This window comes from Alligator mississippiensis, chromosome 1, assembly GCF_030867095.1.
Source record: "Alligator mississippiensis isolate rAllMis1 chromosome 1, rAllMis1, whole genome shotgun sequence".
NCBI lineage: Eukaryota > Metazoa > Chordata > Crocodylia > Alligatoridae > Alligator > Alligator mississippiensis.
Genome location: NC_081824.1, coordinates 481,964,374 through 481,990,935, shown reverse-complemented (window position 1 = coordinate 481,990,935; position 26,562 = coordinate 481,964,374). Strand labels below are relative to the sequence as shown.

The 26,562-nt window shown below is 45.2% G+C and overlaps 1 protein-coding gene across 1 annotated transcript in view; it reads left to right on the top strand.

Annotated features, from left to right (window-relative positions):
• Window positions 1-25,490, top strand: part of LOC102575918 (E3 ubiquitin-protein ligase rnf213-alpha) — a 133,267-nt gene extending 107,777 nt beyond the window's left edge. Inside the window, exons 32-39 of the mRNA XM_014607628.3 lie at window positions 1,429-1,512; window positions 2,676-2,844; window positions 6,997-7,192; window positions 7,741-7,818; window positions 8,442-8,642; window positions 19,273-19,362; window positions 22,088-22,248; window positions 24,139-25,490. Coding sequence (XP_014463114.3) covers window positions 1,429-1,512; window positions 2,676-2,844; window positions 6,997-7,192; window positions 7,741-7,818; window positions 8,442-8,642; window positions 19,273-19,362; window positions 22,088-22,248; window positions 24,139-24,310 — 1,151 coding nt within the window. The 3' untranslated portion in view covers window positions 24,311-25,490. The remainder of the gene's footprint in view (window positions 1-1,428; window positions 1,513-2,675; window positions 2,845-6,996; window positions 7,193-7,740; window positions 7,819-8,441; window positions 8,643-19,272; window positions 19,363-22,087; window positions 22,249-24,138) is intronic.
• Window positions 25,491-26,562: the final 1,072 nt, after the last annotated feature.

Below are 26,562 nucleotides of genomic sequence, written 5' to 3'. Positions count from 1 at the left end.
TCCATCTCTCTATCTCTATCTCTATCTATCTATCTCTGTCTCTGTCTGTATTTCTATCTCTCTCTATCTCTGTATCTCTATCTCTATCTCTCTACCTCTCTCTCTATCTATCTCTCTATCTCTATCTCTCTCTATGTCTCTCTCTTTATCTCCCTCTATCTCTGTATCTCTCTCTCTCTCAAAATCTCTATCTCTATCTCTGTTTCTATCTCTCTCTAACTCTATATCTATCTCTCTATCTCTATTTCTCTATCTCTCTCTCTATCTCTCTATCTATTCCCCCCTCTCTCTCTCACCCTCTCTATCTCTCTCTATCTCTCTATCTCTCTGTCTCTCTCTCTTTCTATCTCTGTCTATCTTAATCTCTCTCTCCATCTCATTATCTCTGTATCTCTCTCTATCTCTCTATCTCTATCTATCTCTCTCTCTATCTCTCTCTATCTCTGTATCTGTATCTCTATCTATATCTCCATCTCTCTCTCTCTATCCCTCTGTCTCTCTATCTCTCTCTGTCTCTCTCTATCTCTGTATCTCTATCTCTATCTATCTCTCCATCTCTTTCTCTCTCTCTCTCTCTCTCTCTATCTATCTATCTCTCTATCTGTATCTATCTCTCTATCTGTATCTCTATCTCTCTCTCTATCTCTGTCTATCTTAATCTCTCTCTATCTCTCTATCTCTATCTATCTCCATCTATCTCTGTATCTCTATCTCTATCTATCTCTGTATCTCTATCTGTCTCTATCTATCTCTATCTCTGTATCTCTCTATCTCTATCTCTTTATCTCTATCTCTATCTATCTCTCTATACCTATCTCTGTCTCTCTATCTCTCTGTCTATCTGTCTATCTCTCTCTATCTTTATCTCTATCTCTATATCTCTATCTCTCTCTCTCACTCTCTCTATCTCTCTGTCTCTCTCTATCTCTATCTCTATTTCTCTTTCTATCGATCTATCTCTCTATCTCGATCTATCTCTCTATACCTATCTCTATCTCTCTATCTCTCTATTTCTATCTCCTTCTCTCTCTCTCTCTCTCTCTCTCTGTGTCTCTCTCTATCTCTGTCTATCTCTTTATCTCTATCTATCTCTCTATCTCTGTCTCTCCATCTCTATCTCTCTATCTCTATCTCTATCTCTCTCTCTCTGTCTCTCTCTATCTCTATCTATCTATCTATCTATCTATCTATCTATCTATCTATCTCCTTCTCTCTCTCTCTCTCTCTTTCTCTCTCTATCTCTCTATCTCTTTATCTCTATCTCTCTCTCTATCTCTGTCTCTATCTCTCTATCATTTGTGTGTGTGTATACATATATGTGTATACATGTATATATGTGTAATATGATATACAGTATATATAAGTTTACACACACTCCTGAATAACATTTATTGACAAATGTTATTTTTCTCCTCTCCCCAATTTCAGGTGATCAACGTTTGTCTTTTGAAGGAGCTGTACGCATCATTCAGAAAGTTTGGAGCAATATAAAATTGAATCCTGAAAGCAAAGGTACTTGGACTTTATGGCCTTTTAATTTTCTTTGTAGATATCCTCCTGTCATGTGACAAAATAAGGAATGTCTACGTTTTAGACATGTTATTACAGCTCCTTCCCTGTTACTAGGAATGTTTTAGAGAGTAGGAACCCCAGGGCCAGAAAGTATAGCAAGGAGAAGCAGCCCACGTGGACTGAGCCAAAGACTAAAAAGGCCAGGCAGCTAATGAGGCAATTAGTTGCACCTGGTCCCTGGATGCAGAAGATCTGGTCATCTGGTTGGAAGGAGGCTGGGCTTGGTGGTACACGCCCAGTCTTTGACCATGCAAGTGGTAGCCCCTGCATGCAGCAGGGAAAGGAGCTCTCAGGAGAGAGGGTCTCCTGGAGATGGACTGGCAGGCACCAAGCCACCCAGGGCTGGCAGGTGGATCAAACCATAGTGGGGACCAGTTTCCGGGCTGGCAGCAGCCCCCCTTCCCACCCCCACAAAGCTACTACAACTGACTATAACAAGTCACTCCCATTATTCCATCACTCCTTTGATAGAAAGCCCTTCCATAATTTGGCCTGATCTCACCAAAGGTTTGTGCATAGACTTACCACATAGTGCATAATGCAATTGACTTTGGGGCTAATCACCATGCAAAAAGCTAAACTCATGCCTAAATACTTGCAAAGTCACAGGTGGTGGGGAGCTATTTAATAAAAAGATTATCAGAATCTGATCTCCCAGTTACAATGACAGAATGGCAGTGGTTATTTCAGTCATTTAGTACTTGAATAAATGACTGCACAATAACCAGTGTTACTGAGTAGTAGCATCCCCAAATGGCTTTTTGGTGATGCTGACTGTGCAGTGGCATCTTACTACTGCACAGTGGCTTGTTACCACTGTGCAGTATCATTGCATCTTGCTTTGTGCCACACGACAGTACTGTGCATTAGTAAAGAGCTACTGCACAGCCAGCATCTCATGTAGATGCAGCCACTGAGTGTTACTGTCTAGGCAGAACTGGTTTGAACTTTGTAAGCATGTTTAAATTTTACATGCAAAAACAAAAAAATTGAAATCCAGTGCAAATCATTTTGTGACAAATATATCTAATTTTCCTCTTAGTGTGACTACTGTGCCAGTGACTCCATATGCACTGAGTGACAGATTCTGTGTTCTGTTACAGGAATGCATATCCCCGAACAGCTGCAAAATAAAGAAATTGGTACTGACACTGCCATCCTGGACCTTCTCCCACATAATCCGTCCATCAGTTTCATCGTTACAAAATTCCTAATAGAGCTACAGAACAGTTTGATTGACACAGCAGCTCAGATCACGAAAGAAAAGCAAAGGTATCCTCTGAACTATTCACCTGTGGTGAACTGCACAAACTAGGCAACCAAACTGACCCCACACCATTCATCTAGCCCACAGCTCAGAAAGGTTGGGCACTACTACTCTAAGCCATACAATTTATTGAATGCCTTCAAGAGAAATTTGAATGCTTATCTTGCTGGGATCCTATGAGCCTATCGTGCCTGACCAATCTAGTCTCTTTCTATGACCAGGTTACGAAACGCCTGGACACAGGAGGAGGGGTGGATGTCGTATACTTAGACTTCAGGAAGGCCTTCGATACGGTATCCCACCCCATACTGGTGAACAAGTTAAGAGGCTGTGATGTGGATGACTACACAGTCCAGTGGGTGGCGAATTGGCTAGAGGGTCGCACCCAAAGAGTCGTGGTGGATGGGTCGGTCTCAACCTGGAAGGGTGTGGGCAGTGGGGTCCCACAGGGCTCGGTCCTTGGACCGATACTCTTTAATGTCTTCATCAGCGACTTGGACGAGGGAGTGAAATGTACTCTGTCCAAGTTTGCAGATGACACAAAGCTATGGGGAGAAGTAGACATGCCGGAGGGCAGGGAACAGCTGCAAGCAGACCTGGATAGGTTGGACAAGTGGGCAGAAAACAACAGGATGCAGTTCAACAAGGAGAAATGCAAGGCGCTGCACCTAGGGAGGGAAAATGTCCAGCACACCTACAGCCTAGGGAATGACCTGCTGGGTGGCACAGAGGTGGAAAGGGATCTTGGACTCCTAGTAGACTCCAAGATGAACATGAGTCGGCAGTGTGACAAAGCCATCAAAAAAGCCAATAGCACTTTATCGTGCATCAGCAGATGCATGACGAATAGGTCCAAGGAGGTGATACTTCCCCTCTATCGGGCACTGGTCAGACCGCAGTTGGAGTAGTGCGTGCAATTCTGGGCGCCACACTTCAAGAAGGATGCGGATAACCTGGAGAGGGTCCAGAGAAGGGCCACACAGGTCAAGGGCCTGCAGACCAAGCCCTACGAGGAGAGACTAGAGAAACTGGACCTTTTCAGCCTCCGCAAGAGAAGGTTGAGAGGCGACCTTGTGGCTGCCTATAAGTTCATCACGGGGGCACAGAAGGGAATTGGTGAGGTTTTATTCACCTAGGTGCCCCCGGGGGTTACAAGAAACAATGGCCACAAGCTAGCAGAGAGCAGATTTAGACTGGACATTAGGAAGAACTTCTTCCCAGTTCGAGTGGCCAAGGTCTGGAACGGGCTCCCAAGGGAGGTGGTGCTTTCCCCTACCCTGGGGGTCTTCAAGAGGAGGTTAGATGAGTATCTAGCTGGGGTCATCTAGACCCAGCACTCTTTCCTGCTTATGCAGGGGGTTGGACTTGATGATCTATTGAGGTCCCTTCCGACCCTAACATCTATGAATCTATGAATCTATGAGCCCAGCTGACTTCATGCCCCTTGGGCAGGGGGCTGGACTCAATGACCTTCAGAGGTCCCTTCCAGCCCTAATGTCTATGAAATGTACACTTTGTTTCCTCTGCACCCACTGAGTTTTACTCACTGCTGCTAGGTGTTGAAGTAGCTGATCTTTGACGTGCCATGCAACCATATGATTCTATTAGGTAACTTGTTTTATGTTGGTATGACAGAAAAATGGGGAGATGCAACAGGAAGCGACCCTGGCTACAGCAATTTCTTCAATAACCTGAAACCCAACGAAGGAATACCAAAAAAAGTGAAAACTTGGTGATACTACTAGGGAAGAGTATGAGAGTATTGCACAGATAAAATTAGGAAAATCAAGGCACAAGTTGAGGTGCAAGTGGTAAGGGACATAAAAGACAATGAAAAGGGATCTACAAGTTCATCAGAAGTAAAAGGAAGACCATACAATGCATAGATTTCCCTATAGAATGTGGAAAGCAATCTAGTTGTAGATGATGCAGAAAAGGCAGACACATTTTGGGCACCTGTACCTGTAATGGACCAAGTAATCTAGTCTGCTGTGAGTGTGATGGAGTGTGCTAATTGGTGTGCTCCAGCAGCCTTTGCATCATTTATATTCAGCATCTCTGCATTGCAAAATGGTGGCAGGGGCACTTTAACTAAAGCTTCTTCAACAAGCAATAGTTAATGTACCCACAGCACCATTTTGAAACACAGGACACTAAATACACAGGATGCTATGAAGTATGTGAAGTCCACTCTAATTAAAGCACCCTGCACCCCCCAGAGTCCATGTATAGATGTCATGTACATGCCACGTTTTTTGCCCCTTCTTGAACTGCAACTACATGACTGTTTGCACAAGCGGGATTTCTTGATACTTTAAAAGTCTTTCTGGTGCATTAAACTAAAATGCCATGGACATAGTTTGGTTTGGTTTGCTTGGAATTAAAGCATCACATCCATGGATTTGTTACGTACAAACACAAAGGCACTAAAAGACAAGTAATGAACCTCTTTGTCCATCAGATGGCTGCCACTTTTTTGTAGTTCACCCCTTTGAATTGCTTCCACTGCTGAATTGCTCCTGCTTGTTTTTTCTTGTGCAGTTTGCCAGCTCCCTGCAGCATGGGGACAGTCCCACTCTCCTGCTGCGCTGGCTGAAGACTGGACTTAGTTCGTTCAAAAACCTAGTGCCTGCAAACACTGACAAGACTGCAAAATAAACCATTTTAAAATTTATAACCCTATTTAATTTAATGAGGATTAAAACCCATAGTGTGTACAGATACCCAATTTTTTTTTTTTTACTTCAGCCTTCCTGAATAAGGAAGTGATCTTTCTACTCTATTCAGCACTAGTGAGGCCTCCTCTGGAGTCCTGTGTCCAGTTTTGGGTATCATGCTTCAAGAAGGATGTGGACAATTTGGAAAGAGTCCATCTCAGAGCAACAAAAATGATTAGGGGCCAGTGACGTAAGACTGATAAGAAAAGGCAGAAAGAACTAGGATTTTTTAGTCTAGAGAAGACAGGATGGATTTGATAACAGTTTCCAAATACCAGAAGGGTGATTACAGTGAAGTTGGAGATGGCCTTTTCTCTGTGGCCATAGGGGACAGGACTAGAAGTGATGGTCCCAAGCTATGGGAGAAAAATGTAGGATAGAGATTAGGAGGAACCCTCTGACTCTGCGGGTGGTCAAACATTGGCATGCGCTGCCTCGGGAACTTGTGGAATCTCCATCCTTGGCAGGTTTAAAGCAGGTTAGATAGACATTTGGCTGGGATACTTTAATCATGGCTCTTCCTGCCTTGAGCAATGGGATGGACTAGATGATCTTGTGAGGTCCCTTCCAGCCCTCTTTTATGATCGTAACCTACTCAGGCAGAGAATGAAATTGCTCTAGTCTGCTTGAAGATCTGTTCTGAGTCAGTATCTGAAAGGTGTCTAATGATAAAAATGGTTGCCATCTTCACTGCATTTTGAGTAGTTCACTGATCCTTATGAATAGTGGTCTCACAAGTTTTTGGGGGGATATCTGAGATCAAAATCCAGCTATGGCACTCACGTACGCACAGACATTGAAAGTATGAACCAAGAGACCATTTGCTGGTGCATGTTTCTTCAGCATTCAGTAGAAATGGGACCGTGTGTCTTTTCTTTATAACCAAGCAGGGTGGCAACAATGAACAAACCCAGCCTGTAATTTCCATTGACCAGGACTAACTTCGGGAAGGGCTGTTAAAGCACTACATCACGAAGCAAGATATGATGCTGGTTCCAACACCTAGAGTGAAGGGGGCCTAGAACTTGATTCTTTTGTTCCTCATCAAGTGCCCTGACCTCTCAGCGATTGGGCAAAAACCTACAGGGGAACCTCCTTCTCCTACCCAACACAATGTTCTGGTTAATTTAGCATCTGACACTTAATTTAGCAAGCACTAAGAACTGCAGTTATGTAACTGTGCATGTGGCATTTAGGCATGTGGAGTGGAATAGGATTTTGCCATGCCTCTTTTTAAGAGCAAGTATTTTCTCCCATGACCCCATGGCTCCAAGGATTGGGGTGTTCAAGCAAAGCATGTATAATCACAGGAGTCCAGTGTTTGGACGGCTTCCGGGAGCCTGGAGAGATGAAAATAAATAGCCCGAGCTGGCTCATTCCTCCTTCAGTTTCTGTGGGTCTAAAGAGAAATTCTCCTCATTGCTGTGCCCTCTTTTGCAGGTCTATCTCAGCTGAAGAAGTAAGGGCATCATCTGTGATAGCAGTTACCCCAGGTGATGTGGTCACCATGGCACTGTCAAACTTTCAGTATGTGCTGGAGGAAAACGGGATCAAGACCACCCATTTCAACTTTCAAACTCTGCAGAGGCAAGCAATAAACCGGTTCATCAGTGGGAAACCCATTATAAAAGTGCAGGTGAGTTCAGGACCAGTCTCATTTGGGGCAAGAACTTGACCCTTGGGGTTAGTGTGGGGCTTGCCACTGACTTCCATCACACCAAGATTTTATTCTTGGTGTCTAATCTCCCCTTTGTCTGGCACTTCCCTGGAGGCATTGACATCAAAAACAGACCAAAGCGCAGGGTGCGCAGGAACAAGCAATGAAGCAAAGTGCATGCCGTTTACCCTCTGCTTCTTCAATTAAAGTTGCCAGCTCAGCTGATAAAGGAGTGGAGGGCACCAAATTCTGAGTGCAAAATGGTGGCTCCTGCCATGATTGGCCCATGATATTATTGAGCTGGGCCTGTGATTTAAACCAAGCCCTAGTTATACAGCACCTAAGCACTGTGTTCAGTCAGATCCCTCATCACTTTGTGAAATGGGACATCAGCTCCTAAATCACTTAAGCACTTTTGAAAATTTAGCTCTAATTCTTAAAATAATCATTAATTATCTTTTCTGTATACACAGACCAGTGCCACGCTTGATACACTAGTCACTGATAACTAGCACTTTCCTTTTCAGACAGCTCCATCCATGCCACCACGGAATTTGAAGACACTGAAGTCCACCAAAGCCAAAGTTAAACAACAGCTACAGCAGGTAAGAGACCACTGCCCTGGGTCATAAAATGCACAGACCTAACCTGCTGGCAGACTTTCCCTCAGGGCATCACCAGATTTTACAGTTCAAACTTCTAGAATGGGATAAAATCCATTATCACTTGTGCATTATTTCCTCATCTTGCATGTAATGATATTGACTCTCTTCATGCATTGTATGAAATACCTTGGATCCTGCCAGGTCAGGACAGAATCGTATGAGGAAGAGCTAATGCCTATTCAGCAGAACAGAAGTGTAATTGTGCCTTGGGTTTGCCACCCTGTGCTTGCTTCATCTGTCTGGCACGGGTGACAAGAACAGTCAGGAGAGGGTGGTCAGGATATGGCACGTGATAATAACCAGAGAACATCCCTGGATTCCCCAGAAACTTTGTGCCCTGGTTGCTAGCACATGATTAAACCTTGGAGCTGCATCCTTAGTGCTCTGCACTAGCTGGTTGCAGCTAATACAGGTGTCTGAGCAAGTGCTACAAACAACCATCACTGGGCTGCATGGATATGCCTCCAGTGCCCAGGGGACTTGAGCACCACTGACAGCAATAGGGACTGAGTGCCTCAGTCCTGCAGCCTGATTAATTTTTTCATCTCCTCTCCCATTCCTAGGAACAGCTGAGTGTGAGTCAAATGAAAAGCATTATGGAGACAGCTAGGTCCGTGAGTGACATCTCCAGAGCACTGTCCACTTTAAAAGTAGCTGCTGAGTTCCTAGCTGTGACTGGAGGGGACCCAAAGCGCTCCCTGACTGACTATGTCAGAAATGAGCTGAGGATGGCTGCAGATGCAAAGCACTTCAAGGACCTACCAGTAAGAAAATGGACTTTGTATTTTGCATAAGTGAAAGTGGAGCCCTCCTTGTCAGATATTTTGGAGGGGTGTGTGTGCAGGTGTGTGCTAGGGGGGAGGGGGTAGTAAATATATATATAATGGCATACTAGGATTTTTTTTTTTAAGTTTGAAAAGATTGTTCTACAGAAACTAGCATATTGACCAAGCAAAATGTTTACTTTATCTTACATTTTTTCTCTCAGGAAAAGTTCCAAATTTTGCTTGGAAAGTTCAAAAACAAACAAACAAACAAAAACCCCTTGTATTAGTTTTCCACAAACTGAGAAGATTTTGATGGTGGGGAAAACAGAAATGGGTATTTTTCATGGAAGTTTGACATTTCCTGTAGAAAAATTCCATTGTGTAAAGTTGTTTTTTTTTTAAAGCCCTTTCCAACCCCTGAAAAACACAAATGCTTACATGAGCAGATGCACACCCACATGTTCACATACACATATGCATATGAATGTTTCTGTGTAATATTAATTATGGTAGATGTAGAACCATAGATCTGATAGTGATAACTGATAGACACTTCCTTTTGTATAACATTTAATTTCCTTCTGAACTGTGTTTATGGGGACAGGGGCTTCTGGGTGCAGAAACTGTTTGCTCTGTACAGTCCAGGAGGTTTAATTGTTTTCGCCAGAAATGCAGGGTTCTTCCTCGACCCCGTCAGAATAAATGAGCCTTTATGTAAGAATCTCATATAAGATGCAGACTGGATGAATGTCCCAGTCTCCTACCTATTCTTATTGCTTATATAACTGTTCTTTTGAGGTGATACACTCTTTTTTGCAAAACCTGGTTTAGCAGTGAATCTGACCATCTCCATACATCCCATTAATTTTGACACCACATACTACATAATCTTGTTGTTAAAAAAAAATACGAAGGTTGAGGTCTTCATCATCCATGGGCCTTTGTACATGGCACATTTTTTTGCCCTTTCTTTTGCACCAGCAGGTTTTCCAGATGCTTTAAAAGTCTTTCTGGCGCATTCAACTAAAACTCCTAAAACTAAAACTAAAATTCCTGGTGAGTTTGGCTCACCATGAATTAAAATGTTGCATCCATGGATTTGTTGTGTGCAAACACAAAGGCACTCAAAGATGTGTAATGAGCCTCTTTGTCCACCAGAGGACACTTAAACTTTTTTGTAGCTCACCCTTTCAAATAGCATTTAGGGCTTTGCAAAATTTTGCCAGCTGTTTCATTTTGACACTGTTTCAACTCATTTTGAGCTCAAAACAGCAAAATTGAAACAAAAGAAAGGGCTTCAAAACAGTCTCGAAACAAAATGAGGCTAGTCAAAACATTTTGAAAGTTTCAGAACATTTCTAGTTTCGAAGCTGCCAGCAGCCAGGTGGTAGGAGAGAAGGGAGAACCAGGGCTGTGCTCCCAGCAGCTACAGGCTCATCCAGGTGGGAAGCACAGCCCTGGCTCTCCCTGCCTCCTACGGGGGAAGCTAATCACAGCACAGGGGGATGGAACTGAGCCCTGACTTAGTTTCCCTCCACAGCACTGGAATTGGGCTGGAGAAGGGAACTGAGACAGATTGCTCAGTTTCCCTCCCCAGCCCTATGATTGGGCTGGGGAAGGCAACTCAGCCCAGCTGGGCTGAATTTCCAACCCCATCATGACAATGCACTGGGAAGAGGAACTCAGCCCACCTGGGCTAAGTTCGTTTCCCCAGAGCGATGGTCATGCTGGGGAGGGGAACTCAGCTCAGCTGGGCTGAGTTCATTTCCCCAGCTTGATCATTGAGCTGGGGTTGGGAACTCAGCCCAGCTGGGCTGACTTCCCATCCCCAGCCCAATCATAGCTGGAGATGGGAACTCAGCCCAGCTCGGCTGACTTCCTTTCCCCAGCCCTATCTAGCGCTGGCAAAGGGAACTAAGCAGTTGGGGTAGTTCCCTTCCCCAGTCCCAGGCAGCAGCACCGGCTTCCCTCCCTCACCTGCCAGGCAGATTGGGGGCCCCAGCAGCCCTCCCAAGGTTAGGTCCTGATCTGCCTGCCAGATGACAGAGGCTGTTTCGTGCTTCCCAATTATAGCCAGAGGGTGAAATGTCAAAACAGCATCAAAACAGCCTCACTGTTTCAAAAAAGCAAAATGGAACACCTCTTTTGACTCAGAATGAAATTTGAAACAAAATGCTGTTCCATCCAAACCCCAAAGCTCAAGTTGAAATGGAACAATGCTGTTTCTCACAGTCCTAATAGCTTTCCCTTTTGAATTGTTTCTGTTTTCTTTTACACACCCTGTTCCCTGTTACATACACCCCCCTCTTCTCTTTTGTCTGGAGTCCTTCTATTTCCCCTAGCTCCTCTTCTTCTTCATATTGTCTTGAGACGAAATTGGCATTTACATTCTGGTTTCCTGGGGGATGGTGTACCTCAAAACAAAGGAAGTGGTGATGGCTCCTACCCTGGGGGTCTTTAAGAGGAGGCTTGACATCTACCTGGCTGGGGTCATCTGAGCCCCGTTTTCTCTCTTGCCCAGAGCAGGGGTTCAGACTTGATGATCTACAAGGTCTCTTCTGACCCTACATCTATGAATCTATGAAAACAATATGGTTGCTGATTAAGGGCCCACCTCATCAGTCTAGCGTTATCCATTTCCATGCTCTGTAGCCAGTGTAGAGGTGCATGATTGGTGATCAGTGTGATCCATTGTCCTAACAAATAATATCGGAGTGTTATTAATTGTGGCGTAATTCTGTTCCAGTGGGTGTAATTTCCTACTTATGTAGGCTATAGGGCATTCTTCTTCTCCTTCTCTCTGGACCAACACCACTCCAATAGCCACATTTAATGCATTGGTCTGCACCAGGAAAGGTTTATTAAAATCCAGTGTATATAGTAGGAGCTGCAAACATAGTGCATCCTTCACTGCTTGAAATGCCTTTTCCACCTCTGGCATCCATCTCACCTTGTTTGGAGCCCCTGCCTTTATCATTTTCATCAAAGGCACTACTAAGTCTGCAAAGTGAGGTACAAACCTTCTATAATAACTAGCTAGCCCCATAACGGCCCTCACTTGTTTCTTCTTATGAGGAGCTCAGTACTTTCGCAGTACCTCCACCTTGTCTAACAATGTTTTCACCTTCCCACTTCCTACTAGAAACCCAAGGTATTGTGTTTCTTCTTTTCCTATCATACATTTCTTTGGATTGGCTGTCAGCCCGGCCCTTCTCAAGTCTTGCATTACTGCTTTCAGTGCAGTGAGGTGTTCAGCCCAGTTTTCAGTCTATATGATAATATTGTCTATGTAAGCCGCAGCATAACCCCCACGGGGAGCCAAAACTCTCTCCATTAGATGCTGAAATGTAGCCACGGCTCCATGTAATCCAAACAGCATGCACCAGAACTGGAAGAGACCCCAAGGGGTGGCAAACGCTGTCATTTCTTGATCTTCAGGTGCTACTGGGACCTGCCAGTAACCTTTTGTTAGGTCCAAAGTGGAAATGTAGTAAGCTTGCCCAATGTTTTCCACCAATTCATCTACTCTCGGCATCAGATAAGCATCGAACTTAGCTATTGCATTTACCTTCTGGAAATCGATACAGATGCAAATTTTTCCATTTGGCTTGAGCGCTGCTATGATGGGGCTCTGCCAGTCACTGTGGGACTCACATCTGATGCCTTTCTCCAGCATCATCTCAATCTCCATTTTTATCTGGCTCTGCAGTCATTGTGGTATCCATCTCCAGTTTTCATGGAGGAGTTTTTACTTGATGTACTACACCCCAAGCTTCCCCAGGAGTCTCCTGGAACACATCCCCATATTCCTTGACTAGCCTGGCAGCCTGTCTTCTCTGCTCTTCAGATAGTCATGGAGCCACTTCTACATCACCCGGTCCACTTCCCTCTGTCAAAGAGGGTCCCAATTCTAATTCCTCGGGATGAAGGGCTAGGTACATACACTCTTGCTCTTCCCACTTCTTCGCATATTGACGTGGTATACTTGCTTCTTTTTTTGTTTATCTGTCTGATACACCTCATAGTCTATGGGCCCCACTTGGCGTATACTTTCATAAGAGCCTTGCCACTGGACAAGTAACTTACTGTCATGGTCAGGCAATAGAACCAACACGTGGTCCCCCCAGGTTAAACTTCCTTTCCCATGAACCTTGATTATAATGCCTCACATGTCATCACTGGGCCTCTCTGACATTTCCTAAAACCTCATTCCGAGCTGCTTCAAGGCATTCCTGCAGTTGTATTACATATTAGATCAAGTTCTGATCTTTATTATGCTATTCTTCCCAACTCTATTTAATCAAATCCAGGATTCCCCTTGGTTGCCAGCTGTACAATAGTTCAAAAGGTGAAAACCGGGTTGAGGCGTGGGGTGCCTCCCTTACAGCAAAAAACAAAGGTGGTATCATTTTATCTCAATTCTGAGGACTCTCAATGATGAATTTCTTTAACATCTGCTTCAATGTCTGGCTAAACCACACTATGAGCCCATCTGTTTGGGGATGATACACTGCCATCTTTAGGTGTTTGATCCCCAAAGCTTTACTCACTCCTTCGAACATGCGTGATGTAAAATTCATTCCCTGGTCTGTCAGCAGTTCTCTAGGGAGTCCTACTCATGAGAATATTTTTAATAGCTCATTTGCCACCTTTAGAGTGGACACTGTCCACATCAGCACAGCCTCTGGGTACCCTATTGCATAATCCACTAAAACTAAAATATACTATTAAAAAATAATAATGGATAATAGCTTCATTAATGGTTAATGGACAGAACCATTGGATATGTTTCCTCTGAAATCTCCAGCCCAATAATGGTGGATGCCAGGGAGTGTCTTGAATAGAGGATGGATCATTCTAGATATATCAGGTTCAATACCCTCCCTGTATAGCCTTCACTCCTGCCACTGTTGAAGACAAGATACTGGGGTAGATGGACCATTGCCCTCACTCACTATGACACTTCTCTTTTCAGGATAGAAAGATTTAACCTAAATATGGGGGTTACTTTCTTTCCTGCTGCAAACCCTCCATGGGTGTGAGTATCACAACCCCACTGAGGTTATGGTCATATTTCCCAATTGAAACTCATCCTTTCTATTTTCCCCACAAATTGCCCAAATCACTTTTCAGGGCTGAGACTTCTTCCATTGAGTTCAGTGGGAACTATGGAACATAGGCCGTGTCTACATGTTCATTAACATGCAGTAGTTACTGCACTTTTACTTTAGTACTTACTTAATGAAGTACTAAGTAAATGCTTAGTAACTAGAGTTATTGCACAGTACCAACAGTAAATGCCTTCTAGTAATGCTACTGTATATTAGCCTAATAATACTGAGCAGCAGTGTATTAGCTGTGTTGTCATGTTCTACTGCACAGTAATATTAGGCCATTGAGCATTAAGCATCTCATGTAGACATGCCCATGGACATACATCACGAGGGAGTCAAACAGAATCCCTGAGTCACATAAAACAAAGAAATGGATACCTCTGCAGAACATCTGACAATATTAGTTCATAGCTGTAGTTTTTATTTCTTGTGTGTGCTTTATGTGCCCATTGTCTTGTACTTAGTCTGTGGATTCAAGTGTGCCCAGGAACCAGGATTTCCAAGTTGTTTAGGTGACAAAAGATGGGAACTAAAGCCAGATTTTTAAAGGTATTTATGTGAATAATCCCCACTTAAAATCAATAAGAGTGCATCATCTAACCTGCAGAGATGCTGTAGAAAATCCCACTTGATGCCTACATCCTTGGAAAGGGTGTTCCAGCTCAAGGGAATTAGGTGCCTAAACAGCTTTAAGTATCTGGGCACTAAGGATGGGTACACACATACTAAGTCAACTTAAAATATGGTGACTTAATTAAGTCATTTTAAGTTAACTAATGTCGGAGCGCACACATACAACTCCTTGACATGGTGGCAGCCACCTTGTAAGCTAAGTTAACTTAACTAACACGACCCAAGATAATATACCTCAGAGGTGCATTATCTTGCACCGCATTTAGGTCGACTCTGCTCCACATGTGTGTACACTCCAACAGTTAAGTTGACTTAAAGAAGCTAAGTCAGTTTAACCATCAGAAAGTTAGCATGTGTGTATGCACCCTAAAAGACTTGTGTGTGCTTCAGTACTTTTCAAGTCTCGAGAGCCTCAGAGAAGGCTCCACAGAAGCCAAAAGGCTGAATGGGTATCTGAAGGAGCTAGCCAGTAGGAGGTACCAAGGATATATTTGGGACTGGGACAGGTATCCTTTTGTGGTCTGAGCTCTCTATGCACCTCAGGTGACTCCTCCTCAAGAATATAACCTCATGTGAAACCCATGGTTCTTGCTTTTATTCAGGAGTCTCATGGTTAGAGCAGTTTTCCCACATTGTGGAAGTCCCAGGTTCAACTCCTTTTTCGGTGTGAGGATACTTAAACTCGTATCCCCCTCAGCCACATCCCAGTACTTTTCCAGTTCTCTTGGGGAGCTGCACTTCTCAGCACCTCATGCTGAAGCTGGTACACTTTGTATAAAATATTCAACTACTCATTGATGCAGGTGCTGGAACCCATACTTGTCTTCTCCCACAGGGTGCCCTAACCAGTAGGCAGTTGGGTCTCTCTCCCTTCTCCTCTGCTGCAGAAACACTTCATTATTTATAGAAAGGAGAACACCTCCAAAATAAGTGTTTTCATGTAATCCCTTGCCCAGCAGCCCACAGCCTGGTGCTGGGGTCCTCTCCTCAGGGTGTGGGTAGGAATCTCCTGACCATTAGTCTGCAAAGGGATGTGAGCTCAAGTCTCCCTGGCCACATCTACACAAGATGCTGACTGTGCAATTGTTACTGTGCAGCCATTTAGGACTTGTATACCCAAGTGCTAAGAAACTCTGCACTAACTGGAGTTACTGAATAGCAGCATCACCAAATGGCTTTTAGGTGAAGCTAACTGGGCAGTAGCTCATTACTATTGTGCTGTAGCATTGCATCACACTTTATGCCATGTGATGCTACTGCACAGTAGTAATGAGCTTCTGTGTCATAGATGTGGCCCCTGAGAGCCTCTTCTCCTGGCCTTTATAGTGAGAAGGAGGAGAACTGGTAGGTCCACCTGCCCTAAAACTATCTACAAAGTCAGGCCCAACAGGGGACGCAGTACTCACCAGTGTGCAGTCCTGGATGGCTCTGTCCAAAACCAGCATGAGGCATTTAGGTATTTACTGTCACAAAATGAGGAGCTGGCTGGGGAGGGACAGGTTTCACATGCCCCACAGGTGATGGCCGTGGTCTAATAGGGCTCTTCAGGGGGAAAATAGTGGAGCTAGGCTTCATACACCATGAATAACATCATATATCCAACACAACACAACATCTTTACTTCTTGCTTTCAATTCCTTTAGAAAAAGACAGGCAATGCAAATGGAGGTGTCAGGCGGGGAGGGATACGCTAGGGTCGGGGGCAGAGGGGAGAAGGGGATACAGCAGCTCAGGTAAAAGTGCAGAGGTGTCTGGGATGTCAGATGTCTGGTTGGTCACAGTGTGCCAGAACTCCACTGACTATATTGAGTCCATGAGTTTCTGTACCTACTACCTAGGAGGCTGCTGAAGTTCAGTTCATAGGCCCAGCTCTGAAAAGTGGTTTCCATTGATTATAATTTGTTCCCTCTCAGGAACTGAGAGGCTGGAGGCAGAGTGTTTTTTTGGTGAGGCATGTGCCCCCACAGGTAGTTGGGTTTTCTTGTCTTTGATAGATCCTGGTGTGCAGTTTGTGGGGGTATTGGAGATAGCGGGTGGGTTTTGTGTTTCGAGCTGTAGGAAGTTGGCTTCGGTTCTGGTGATGAGGTTAGGTGCTTGTTTGAATGTACAAACCACATTGCAAACCTATCTGCAGCCCTGCCTTGCACAGCTCCTCCCTCAAGGACTCCCTACATGCCTCATACAAGGAAGGCACCACCTCCCTGCTAAAGGTGCTGCATGTGGGCACTTTGTAAAATGGGGCCAGAAGTGCTATGAACCAACTGAACCCTGGATGCTTAGCTAGGGAGAAGGGCTGGCTATACAGAGCAAGCATCTCCTCAATGCTCTGGGTGATCTTGCACACCTTGGGAACATGCCCCCCTTTCTGTCCACCTTTCCCCCACTGGTCCAGGGTGGCCTGCCTCTGCTTTGTGGGGAAAGGGGCTTTGGAGCAAGTGAGGGACTTCCTTTTCAGCACACACACACTGATGCCAGGCTGAGCAGCAGGAAGAAGGACAAGGGGATGGTGCCTCCTCAGATACAGCAGCTTGGCTGTGGTGGAGAAGTGTCTCATGTCCTTGCCACAGTTCATGTGCCTTTGGCAGTGCTGGCAGATGGCAAACCTGGCATCATCTGTCACCTCAAAATGATCCCACACTACACTACTCCCCTGCTTCTGGGTTGAGGGTGAGGATCCTGCCTTCCCCCTTCTCAGCAGGCTGAGGCTGAACAGCAGGAGGAGCTTCCTCAGCTGAGCCACTTGCCTCCACAACCTCAGCCTCCTCCAAGGTGCTGCTTTCTGGAGGAGACCTGGGTCTAGGGGAAACTTGAGGGGTGTGGAGCACAAACTCTGATTCCTCCTCAGTCCCCAGAATTGCTTGAGCCAGCATGCTCAGCATCCCTGGTTCCAGCCTCAGCTCCTCCTCTGGCAGTGGGAGGCTCATGCTGAGAGCTGAAATTGGGGTGGAGGAGACAGTGATTCCACTGCTGGTGCCCACTTCTGGACTGAGTGGAGGTGGTGCAGGTGCAGGGACATCAGGTGCAGACACTGACCCCACACCTCGCTTCCACTGGCAGCACCGATGTCATGGCTGCTCGGGACTAGAATGCGTCTGTGTTTGGGATGGGGGGAGGGGCTGGCAGCTCTAGCTCTCCCTCTACCCCCTCTCAATCCCCTGCCAGAAGACATAGCACCTGCCTTTCCAGCACACTTCATATTGATCTTTCCTGTGCTGCAAAAGATCTCTCTCTCTGTGTGAATCCTTTTGTATATCTGTCTGTCTTGTTCTCCTGTGAATATCTGTGTCTTGTTCTGCTGTGAATAATATTATCTGTGTGTCTTCGTGTGTGTCAATATGTTGTCTGCCTTGTGCTGTGACTAATATTATCTGTGTACCTTTGTGTGTATCAATATATTGTCTCTCTTCTTCTGTTGTGAATATTATCTGCATGTCTTCATATATCTCAATATATTGTCTGTCTTCTGCTGTGAATATTATCTGTGTCTTCATGTGTCTCAATATATTGTCTGTCTTCTTCTGTGAATAATATTATCTGTGTGTCTTTGTGTTTCTCAATATATTGTCTGTCTTCTTCTGCTGTGAATATTAACTGTGTGTCTTTGTGTGTCTAAATATATTGTCGGTCTTCTGCTGTGAATAATATTATCTGTGTGTCTTCAGGTGTCCCAATATATGGTCTGTGTCTTGTCCTTGTGTAGCTATCTGTGTGTCTTGTTCTGCTGTAAATATCTGTCTGTCTTCTTCCGCTGTGATTTTTTTTTCTATATTCTGGGTCTCTGTGTAAGTGTGTGCATCCATGATGCGTGCATACAAGCAATCTGTGCCTCCCTGCACAGTGATAGATAGCACTGGCTGGGAAAACATAACTTTCTTTTTGCAAAGATTCCAAAAAAAGAGCAAATATAAATTCAAAGAAATAAATTGAATTGTAATACTAATAATAATTGAATTGAATAGCTAAGGTAAATTAAACTAAACTAAGCTAAATCCTAACCACTGCTTCATAACAAGAAAAAGGAGCAGGCAGTTCTCAGTGTCAGTAGTTCTCTCTCAAACAGTGGCTGACAGGGAACAAGCTACAAAAGGCACAGAAGGGCTAGAAACAGGCCTTTATGCTTTCTTTAGCTCCACCCCACAGACGCTGCCATTGGAAAGGTAGCCAGGGACAAATCCTTTTCACTGGCTGCCTACAGACATCAGTCTTCCCCCCCCCCCCGCCCCACTCCACGTCCCTCCCCTCCTCCAACTCTCTGTCCCTCCCCTGCTCCCCTCCCTCTTCTAATTGCCTCAAAATGACAGAAGCAGGTCCAAAGCATCTGAAGCAGATCCGAAGTGCTTTGGAAGCCCCCGACCCACTCCAGATACCATTGCTGGGACCCTACTTCAGTCCAGACATGCCACTTCAGATGCCAAAGCATCCAAAGTGGCTCTGGATCTGAAGTGGGATCTGAAGGCTCACACAGCCCTGCTAGGCCACCTAAGGCCACAGTCCATTCCAGTCCCTTTAGAAAGTGGATCTTTGCTCCTCACGCATTTAATCACTTTTAGAAAATGTTACCCAGGGATTATTTTTCCAGGAAGCGTACTCGCATAGTAGTATACTGCGGAGGGTATGGAGAGAGGGAGAGCCTAAGTATCACAGCATTATTAATCAAAATAAGCATGAAAAATTAGCCTGGCCGCAATGTCAGCCAACAGCCAGAAAGAGACCAGCATGACCCTTATACTTTAGCTCTTCAAGCCAGAGTTTGCCCAGGCTCTATTCACCAGGGAGTGGTACATTTGCAGGTATTGAAGAGCATGCTCAACTCTGTGTAATGGGAATCCCTGTAGGTCCCCAAATCCAGCTAAGTCCCTGCCTGTGCTTTCATCCCCCAGGTGGTGCCTCAAACACAGCTGAAGCACATCCTGTCTCTGTGGCAAGTCCTGTCAGTGAGGAGATCAGTGCTGCTTGTGCAGATGAATCAGGTAACAGAGGAAATTGCTTTCTCCAGGAAAATGTAAGCAGGGAGGAGGAGGGAGGGTAATGACAAGGGCCAGCTGGAATATTTCTGCCAACACTGGTTGTCATTGGAAATCTGCTTGTTAGCAAGTTGGAAGTCATCAACTATCTAATGGTGATGTTAATCTGAGTGAATACACAAAACCTGCAAGATTTTCAGTGAAAAAAACTGAAAAAGTGGGTTCTTCTTGGTGTTTTGCAACTGAGCCAGATCACAGCCATGTTGCACAAGTGTTAAAATCTGCAGGAAACCTGGACTAGGAGTTGTAGCAGGGCTGACTCTGTGATTGAAATAAGTAAGCTTCCAGGAAGCTCCGTGTGTTTTGGCAGAAAATGATTTTGAGCACAATGCAAAAAATGACTGGATCAAGTGCACTCAACTAAGATCCAGTCACTACACACTGTGTCCCTTCATTATTTCGCAGAGGTTTGTGTGTGAAAAATCAAGGACAGCAGTAGGCACTTCCCTGGTAGCAGGACTAACCCCTGTCAAAGCCATGCAGCAAGTCAGCAGTACATTTAATAAGTTTCCCTAGAATCATAGAGAAGTGGGGCTGGAAGGGACCTTGAGAGGTCATCTAGACCATCCCCACGCCTAAGGCAGGATCATCGCTAGCAAAACCATGCCATACAAGTCCATTCTCTTACCTCTTAGCCCATCTATACAGTCCCTGACATAACCCAAGACATAATACCATAATCTGACACGGGTAATCCAGGGGAACCATGGTGGCCAATGTTGTGCTGCTACAAGGGTTGTTAAAAAATCATTTGAGAGAGATCAGGAAGATGGCAATCCACCTCCCACCCCCACATACAGAGGAAGGCAAAAACCCCTGTTTTCCATTCTCATTGCACAGCTAACCATGGGGTCAAATTCCAGCCTGATGCCAAAAAATGGTGATTGATTTGACCCTGAGAGAAGAGGCAAGATCCTCTAGCCAAGGAACCTCCAGTATTAAGAGCCAGCAGGAGTACCGGCAAAGCCCAGTCAAAATGCCCAGCTGACCTGAATGTTTTGCTTTGTTCTGTGGATTAGCCCTCACATTCAACAAGGAGCATTTTCCAGTTAGCTCCTCTTCATTTATTTTTTCCTGCTTTACCCTCTTTCACATGCAAAGCGCAACCTAAGATGGCTTGTTGCTCTTTGAGATCATGTCTGTGCTAGGTCTTTGATGTGGCCCTGTCCAATTACACCTGGTTGCTTATATCTGGTTGCTTGCACCAATCCCAGAAGTGAATCGGTGAAGCTACTCTGAGAGAGCTGTCAGTGGCAGCTCTTGAGCATTTCCAGAATATCTGTGGGAGGGGAGGTGTATCCCTGCTTTAGCTTCACAGTGGCATTTCCAGGTTTTCACATCTGAGATGAGGTGGCTGGGCTGACCATTCAAGATAACCTTTGCCAAGGCACACCAGGCTTGATTACTCTGTCTGAAGATGGTGTGTGTAATGACAAGACAATGCTCTGTACATTTACTTAAGAGAAGGATATCGTTCGAGTTGGCTTTCCCCATGCCTTACTTTGCAGAGGTGCCATTTCAGAGGTCCAGGTCATTCCTGACTGTGGTGTTGACATCACTGAGGGAAATGAACTTGTCTTCCTTGGGAGTATTACTCAGAGCACAATCAAGGTTGGACTAGAATTGTTCTCTGACATCATTGTCAGCATTAGGTGTCAGGGTGTATTCTCTGATGACCGTGGCATACTCTGGTTGTTGCTGAGCTTAAAGTGGGTCATAAGATATGCATAAGAAATGCACTGATACCCACAGGGTGTTCTGTTAGTTCACTAACAAGCTGATTCTTGATGGCAAAACTGACCCAATGAATACATGGGTCCTGGTCCTATTTTTCCTTCCAACAGTTGTAGCTTCCACCCTTTACCTTCAGCGGATCCTTGTCCAGTCATTGTCTCTCACTGAGAGCTGCAAATTCAATGTTGTATCTGACTAGTTCCCTGGAAATGATGGCAGCTGTTTTTTCTGGTCATTCATTGTCTTGGTTATCCATCAAAGCATGGATATTTACGAGGTCTTCCTATGATGACTTCTTATGATATTTTCAGCCACAGAGAGCTCCCACTGGATATGATCATACAGCCAGGAGCAGATAAGACAACTAGGTTTAGGATGCCTTTTCTAACTCCCTCCTTATGTAGCGTGAGCAAAGGGGATCCTGAATAGGACTTCTCACTCACAGTAGAAGCTGCCAAATTGTACCCCCATCTGAATGTAGCATGGCTACAGGGACCATGGATTGGGCTAGGGATCACTTCCCATCTCATTGATGGTGCATCATTGATGGTGATGAAAGGTTGCCACAGTGCGAGGCAATGCTATAGGGTAGGTGTGGGGTATAGCGCTGATCCGGGAGGGGACAGGTAGCACAGCAGCAGGAATGAAAAGCAAAACAAAAAATCGGGCAGGAAGGACAGTGAAGGAAGCAGACAGCAGAGCAGCAGAGCAGGCAGGAGAGGGGATCAGAATGGCACTTAGAAAGGTGCAGGTGTAATGCGTGGCACTCCTGCCAAAAAAAGTTGGCTCCCACTGTTCAAGGGGGACACTAGTTTTGAGTTTTGAACCAAGTGAAGATTATCCTCCATCAGACAAAACCTCTTCCGCCAGCTGACACGGGGGTCCGTCTGCAATACATGTGTCACTGTGACCACTCCTGACCTGTTTTTCATTTCAGAATCCCTTTTTCCTGGTGGACAAGAGATACCAAGAGGAGCTGGAGGTTACAGAGAGAGAGGATCTAAAAAAGGCTTTATCCACCATCAACATTGATTTCTTCATCACTGACCTGCATGAAATGATTGTGGTGACTTTAGCTGACTACAAACCGGAGTGGGAGTGAGAATGAATTTCTTCTCTTTTCAAATGTGCCTTTTTTTTCTCAGTAGGAAAATGTAGATCTAGGTGAATAACCTGGTTGGCTGCTGCCTGATCCTTGCAGCATGCACTCTCAGCATGCTTTGATGCATGTTGATTTACAGTCCACTGTTGTGGATGTGGGAATTTTTTTTTTACCTGAAATATTATTTTACAAGTGTTCAGAAAAAATAGGGGTCATAAATTCAATGTGCTAAATTTCCCTGCCCAATACCCAGACACTTTAAATCAAAACTGTGAGTTCAGATGATGGAGTATTTTAAGCACAGCTCTTCAGAAATGTACAAAGATGACTAAAACCGGGCGTTTTGTGGCTAGTCACTATTTAATTGATATTAAATGGAGGAGACCAAGAAACTACAGGTGACCCTTGCCATTCGTAGGGGTTACGTTCTCGTATACCCCATGAATAGCAAAATGCACGAATAAGGCACTGCATTCATGAACGCAGTGCCCTCAATGGCTGGGGGGCAGGGCACGGCTCCGGCGGCAGGAGCCCAGCAGCAGGAAGTGCGGAGCTCCCGAGAAGCTCTGGTAAGTGTATAAAGTGTATTTAAACTGTGGGTCTGGCATTCACGAATACTTGAAATTGTGAATGCTGAACCCACGAACAGCGAGGGTTTCCAGTATTTTCTACTTGTCCCAACTCAAGATTAGGGGGTAGAGGTTTTGGGAGGAGGCATTCAATTGGAAAGGCAAACCCAAAGGAAGTATTTTGGCATAAAGATCATAATTAGCCCATAAACCTAAGAGTTAGAAATTCTTTCAACTTTAAGATCATCTCTAGTAATTAGAGACCAGGATGAAATCTCTTGCAGAAGGTAGATTATTCTTCTGCAGATTTCTTATACCATCCTCTGAAGCATCTTCTTCAGCCCCTTCTTGGTCTCACCCCCCTTCTGGCAGGTCCCATGTTCCACGGTATGGGACACAGCATTGTAGCCCTGGTACAATCACACGGATGTGACCTGAACACCTCCATTTAGGGCAGAATAATCTCTCACCATTCATACCAACATCCCTTTCCAGGAGCGGCAGTTTAGGGAAACCCTTAGTACCAATGAAGCTCCAATCAGTAAAACATATAAGAGGTTCTTACAGTCTTTGTGTCAGGCCCAAATTTCCCTTGGTTCTGTGTACAACTACAATCAGACATTAGAGAGTTCAAGTGTCAGGCACCTGGCCTCAGGACAGCTGTTGTTTGCCCTGGTTTAAGCTCTTCGGACAACCTATAGTCCCATAGTGGATAGACTTAAGTGCCTCTGAAGTGCAATGTATGTTTAGGGACCTAGGCTCTTGTACTCAGAAAAAAGAGGATGTAGGCAACTCCAGAGTGCAATTGAGAAAGCCCCCAAGGTACCTGGAGATAATCAACAGGCATCACTAGTAGCCCAGGGGTCTAGGGCATCCCCTGCCAAATAAGGGGAGACCCAGAATCTAGACCATAGTCATCCAAAGAGTCCTCAAACCCAAATTTCCAGCTTCCCAGCAGGGTACGCTGACTGCTACTTGACAAACTAGACTAGGTAGGTGTATTCTTTCCCCTCACTTTGAAACTAAGCTATTAGCCAAGAGCATAGTCATTGATCCAGAAGGGGAGCAAACAAGAGGTGTATGACTGTGAAATAGGCACAGCTAGAAGCAGAGAGTCCTGAGTTCTGCTCCCTGTTGCCAGGGCCCTTTACATACTTTACATGAGACGCTCATTAAGTGGAAAATCCTAAATATCCTTGGCATCACAGAGCAGATCCCGGGTCTCCCTGTGTCTGAGATGAGGTGAGGCCAGTCCTGTCTTGTTCTTTTCCAAACCTCTGTTCTGTGACATTAAACCTATGTTTTCTCTTAAAATAGGATAGTGGAGATCTTCAGAACATATTTAGAAGAAGAGGAAAAAGAAGACATGTATATTGAAAATCTGATTGGCTCTTTGAGCCCACACCTGCAGATGAAGAAAGTCATTTCAGTCTGGAAAACTGCTGTGCAGACTAGCAAATTATACAGCTCCAGCTACAAGCAAGAATGAACTATCCACTACCACTTTTCTCTATTGTAGCAGTGTCAGGGCATTTGCAATGTCCTCATCTCCCTTGCTTTTACCTTTAGCATAGTGTAGCTTGCTTCAGCTGTTTCAGCTTTTGTGCCTTGTAGCTGTGAGTAAGGATTTGGAACGATGATTTGGGGAATTGTTTTGGTTGGCAATTGCCTGCAGCTCAGTGCCCCAGGGAGATCTTTCTATACCTGTGTCCCACAGACGCCACATCCTGATTTCAGCGTGCAGTAGCTGAGGAAGATTAGTTTCCTGTAAAAGTGATTCTCATGGGTTTTTGAGGCTTGGGCTCTACTTAAACCAAGATAAGACATAAAATGGATGGAAGCCTGCTTGGGCCTATGCCTGTGAGAAGAATGTATCAACCTCTGGGGGTGAATTTTACTCAGGGAGAGCTAAAAATAATGGACATAGATCTCCAGTCACTTAAGCCTTGCCTGTACTTCAGACTTTAGCAGCTGGAAGTCAGGTTCTCCCTGGATCAGTAATCATTGAATCATAGAAAATGAGGGTTGGAAGGGCCCTCAGGAGGTCTCATCTAGTCCACCCCCTGCTCCAAGCAGGACCAACCCCAACTACATCATCCCAGCCAAGGCTTTGTCCAGCCAGGTCTAAGAAACCTCCAAGGATGAAGATCCCACCACCTCCCTGGTGAGCCTGTTCCAGTATTTTACTATCCTCCTAGTGAGAGAGTTTTCCTTAATATCCAAATTGAACTCCCCTTGCTGGAACTGTAGCCCATTGCTCCTTGCTCTGTCATCTGCCCCCACTGAGACCAGCCCAGCTCCATCCTCTTTGCAGCCCCCCTGCAGGAAGTGGAAGGCTGCTATCAAATCCCTGCTCCTTCTACTATTCCCCAGAATAAATCAGCCCAGTTCCCTCAGCCTTTCCTGATAACTCATGTCCCCCAGCCCCCCAACCATTGTTATTCCCTTCCTCTAGACTCTCTCCAGGTTATCTACATCCTTTCTGTAGTGCGGAGCCCAAAACTGGACACAGGACTCCAGATAATGTCAGGCACCATTCAGAGTCTCTCTGCCCTTTGATTTGCAGCTGCCTGACCAACAGTGCACTTTTATTGTTCCTATTTTGCTTTCAGCGGCATTTTCCCAGCTACTTCAATAAAAAATGAGCAAGAAATTGTTCATTTTTCTGTTAAAAAGTTATGCAAATGTTATATAAGTATGACCATGCATGTGTGTGTTTGAATCTGTGTAGCCTGGGTACACCCAGGGGTGTGCCCTGTCTGCCAGAGGAAGGGATAGTGGTCAGGCAGGGTGCTGAGAGAGGGGCCTGACACCTGGGAGCCATTCCCTCTCCTCTCTACAGAGCCAGGCCAAGACTGAGCACTTAACTATATACAAATTTATTGCTACAATAGATTTAAATAAGGAAAATTAAATATTTACGGTAAAATTAGTATGTGACACCACATACGATCTGCAATCAACATATCGTACCACACCGAGGGACTTCAAAAACATGGACCTTTCTCTAGCAGTGCCTCTGGCTCCTCTCAATGGCTTGGTGCCTTACTGGCCCTGGTTCACCAGCCTCACACCCTTTCCTGGGCCCTGCTTTGAGCACCGGGGCTCCTTTAGTTTATTATGGAGCCACACTGCAGGGCTCCGGTTACCCAGCCTAGAGCCGGGCTAACTTGAGCAGCCTCATAGATTCATAGACGTAGGGTCGAAAGGTACCTAATTAGATATTCATGTCCAACCCCCTGCCCTGGAAAGAAGAGAAAACTGGACTCAAATGACCCCAGCTAGGTAATTATCAAGTCTCCTCTTAAAGACCCCCAAGGTAGGAACCAGCACCACTTCTCTTGGAAATTGGTTCCAGATTCTTGCCACCATGACTGTGAAGTAGTGCTTCCTGACGTCTAGCCTGAATCTACTCTCAGTCAGCTTACGGCTGTTATTTCTTGTTACTCCTGGTAGAGCTCAGGTGAACAGAGATTCTTCCATTGCCTGCTGGTCCCCCTTGGCAAGGTTCTAGATGGCCACCAGATCCCCTCTCAGCCTTCTCTTGTAGAGGCTGAACAGGTTCAGGTCCCGTAGCCTCTCCTTGTAGGGTCTGCCCTGCTGTCCCTGGATCATGTGGGTGGCCTCCTCTGGACAGTCTCGATGCTGTCCACATCCCTCTTGAAGTGCGGCACCCAGAACTGGATGTAGTACTCCAGCTACGGCCTGACCAGTGTTGCATGGAGGGGGAGCATCAGCTTG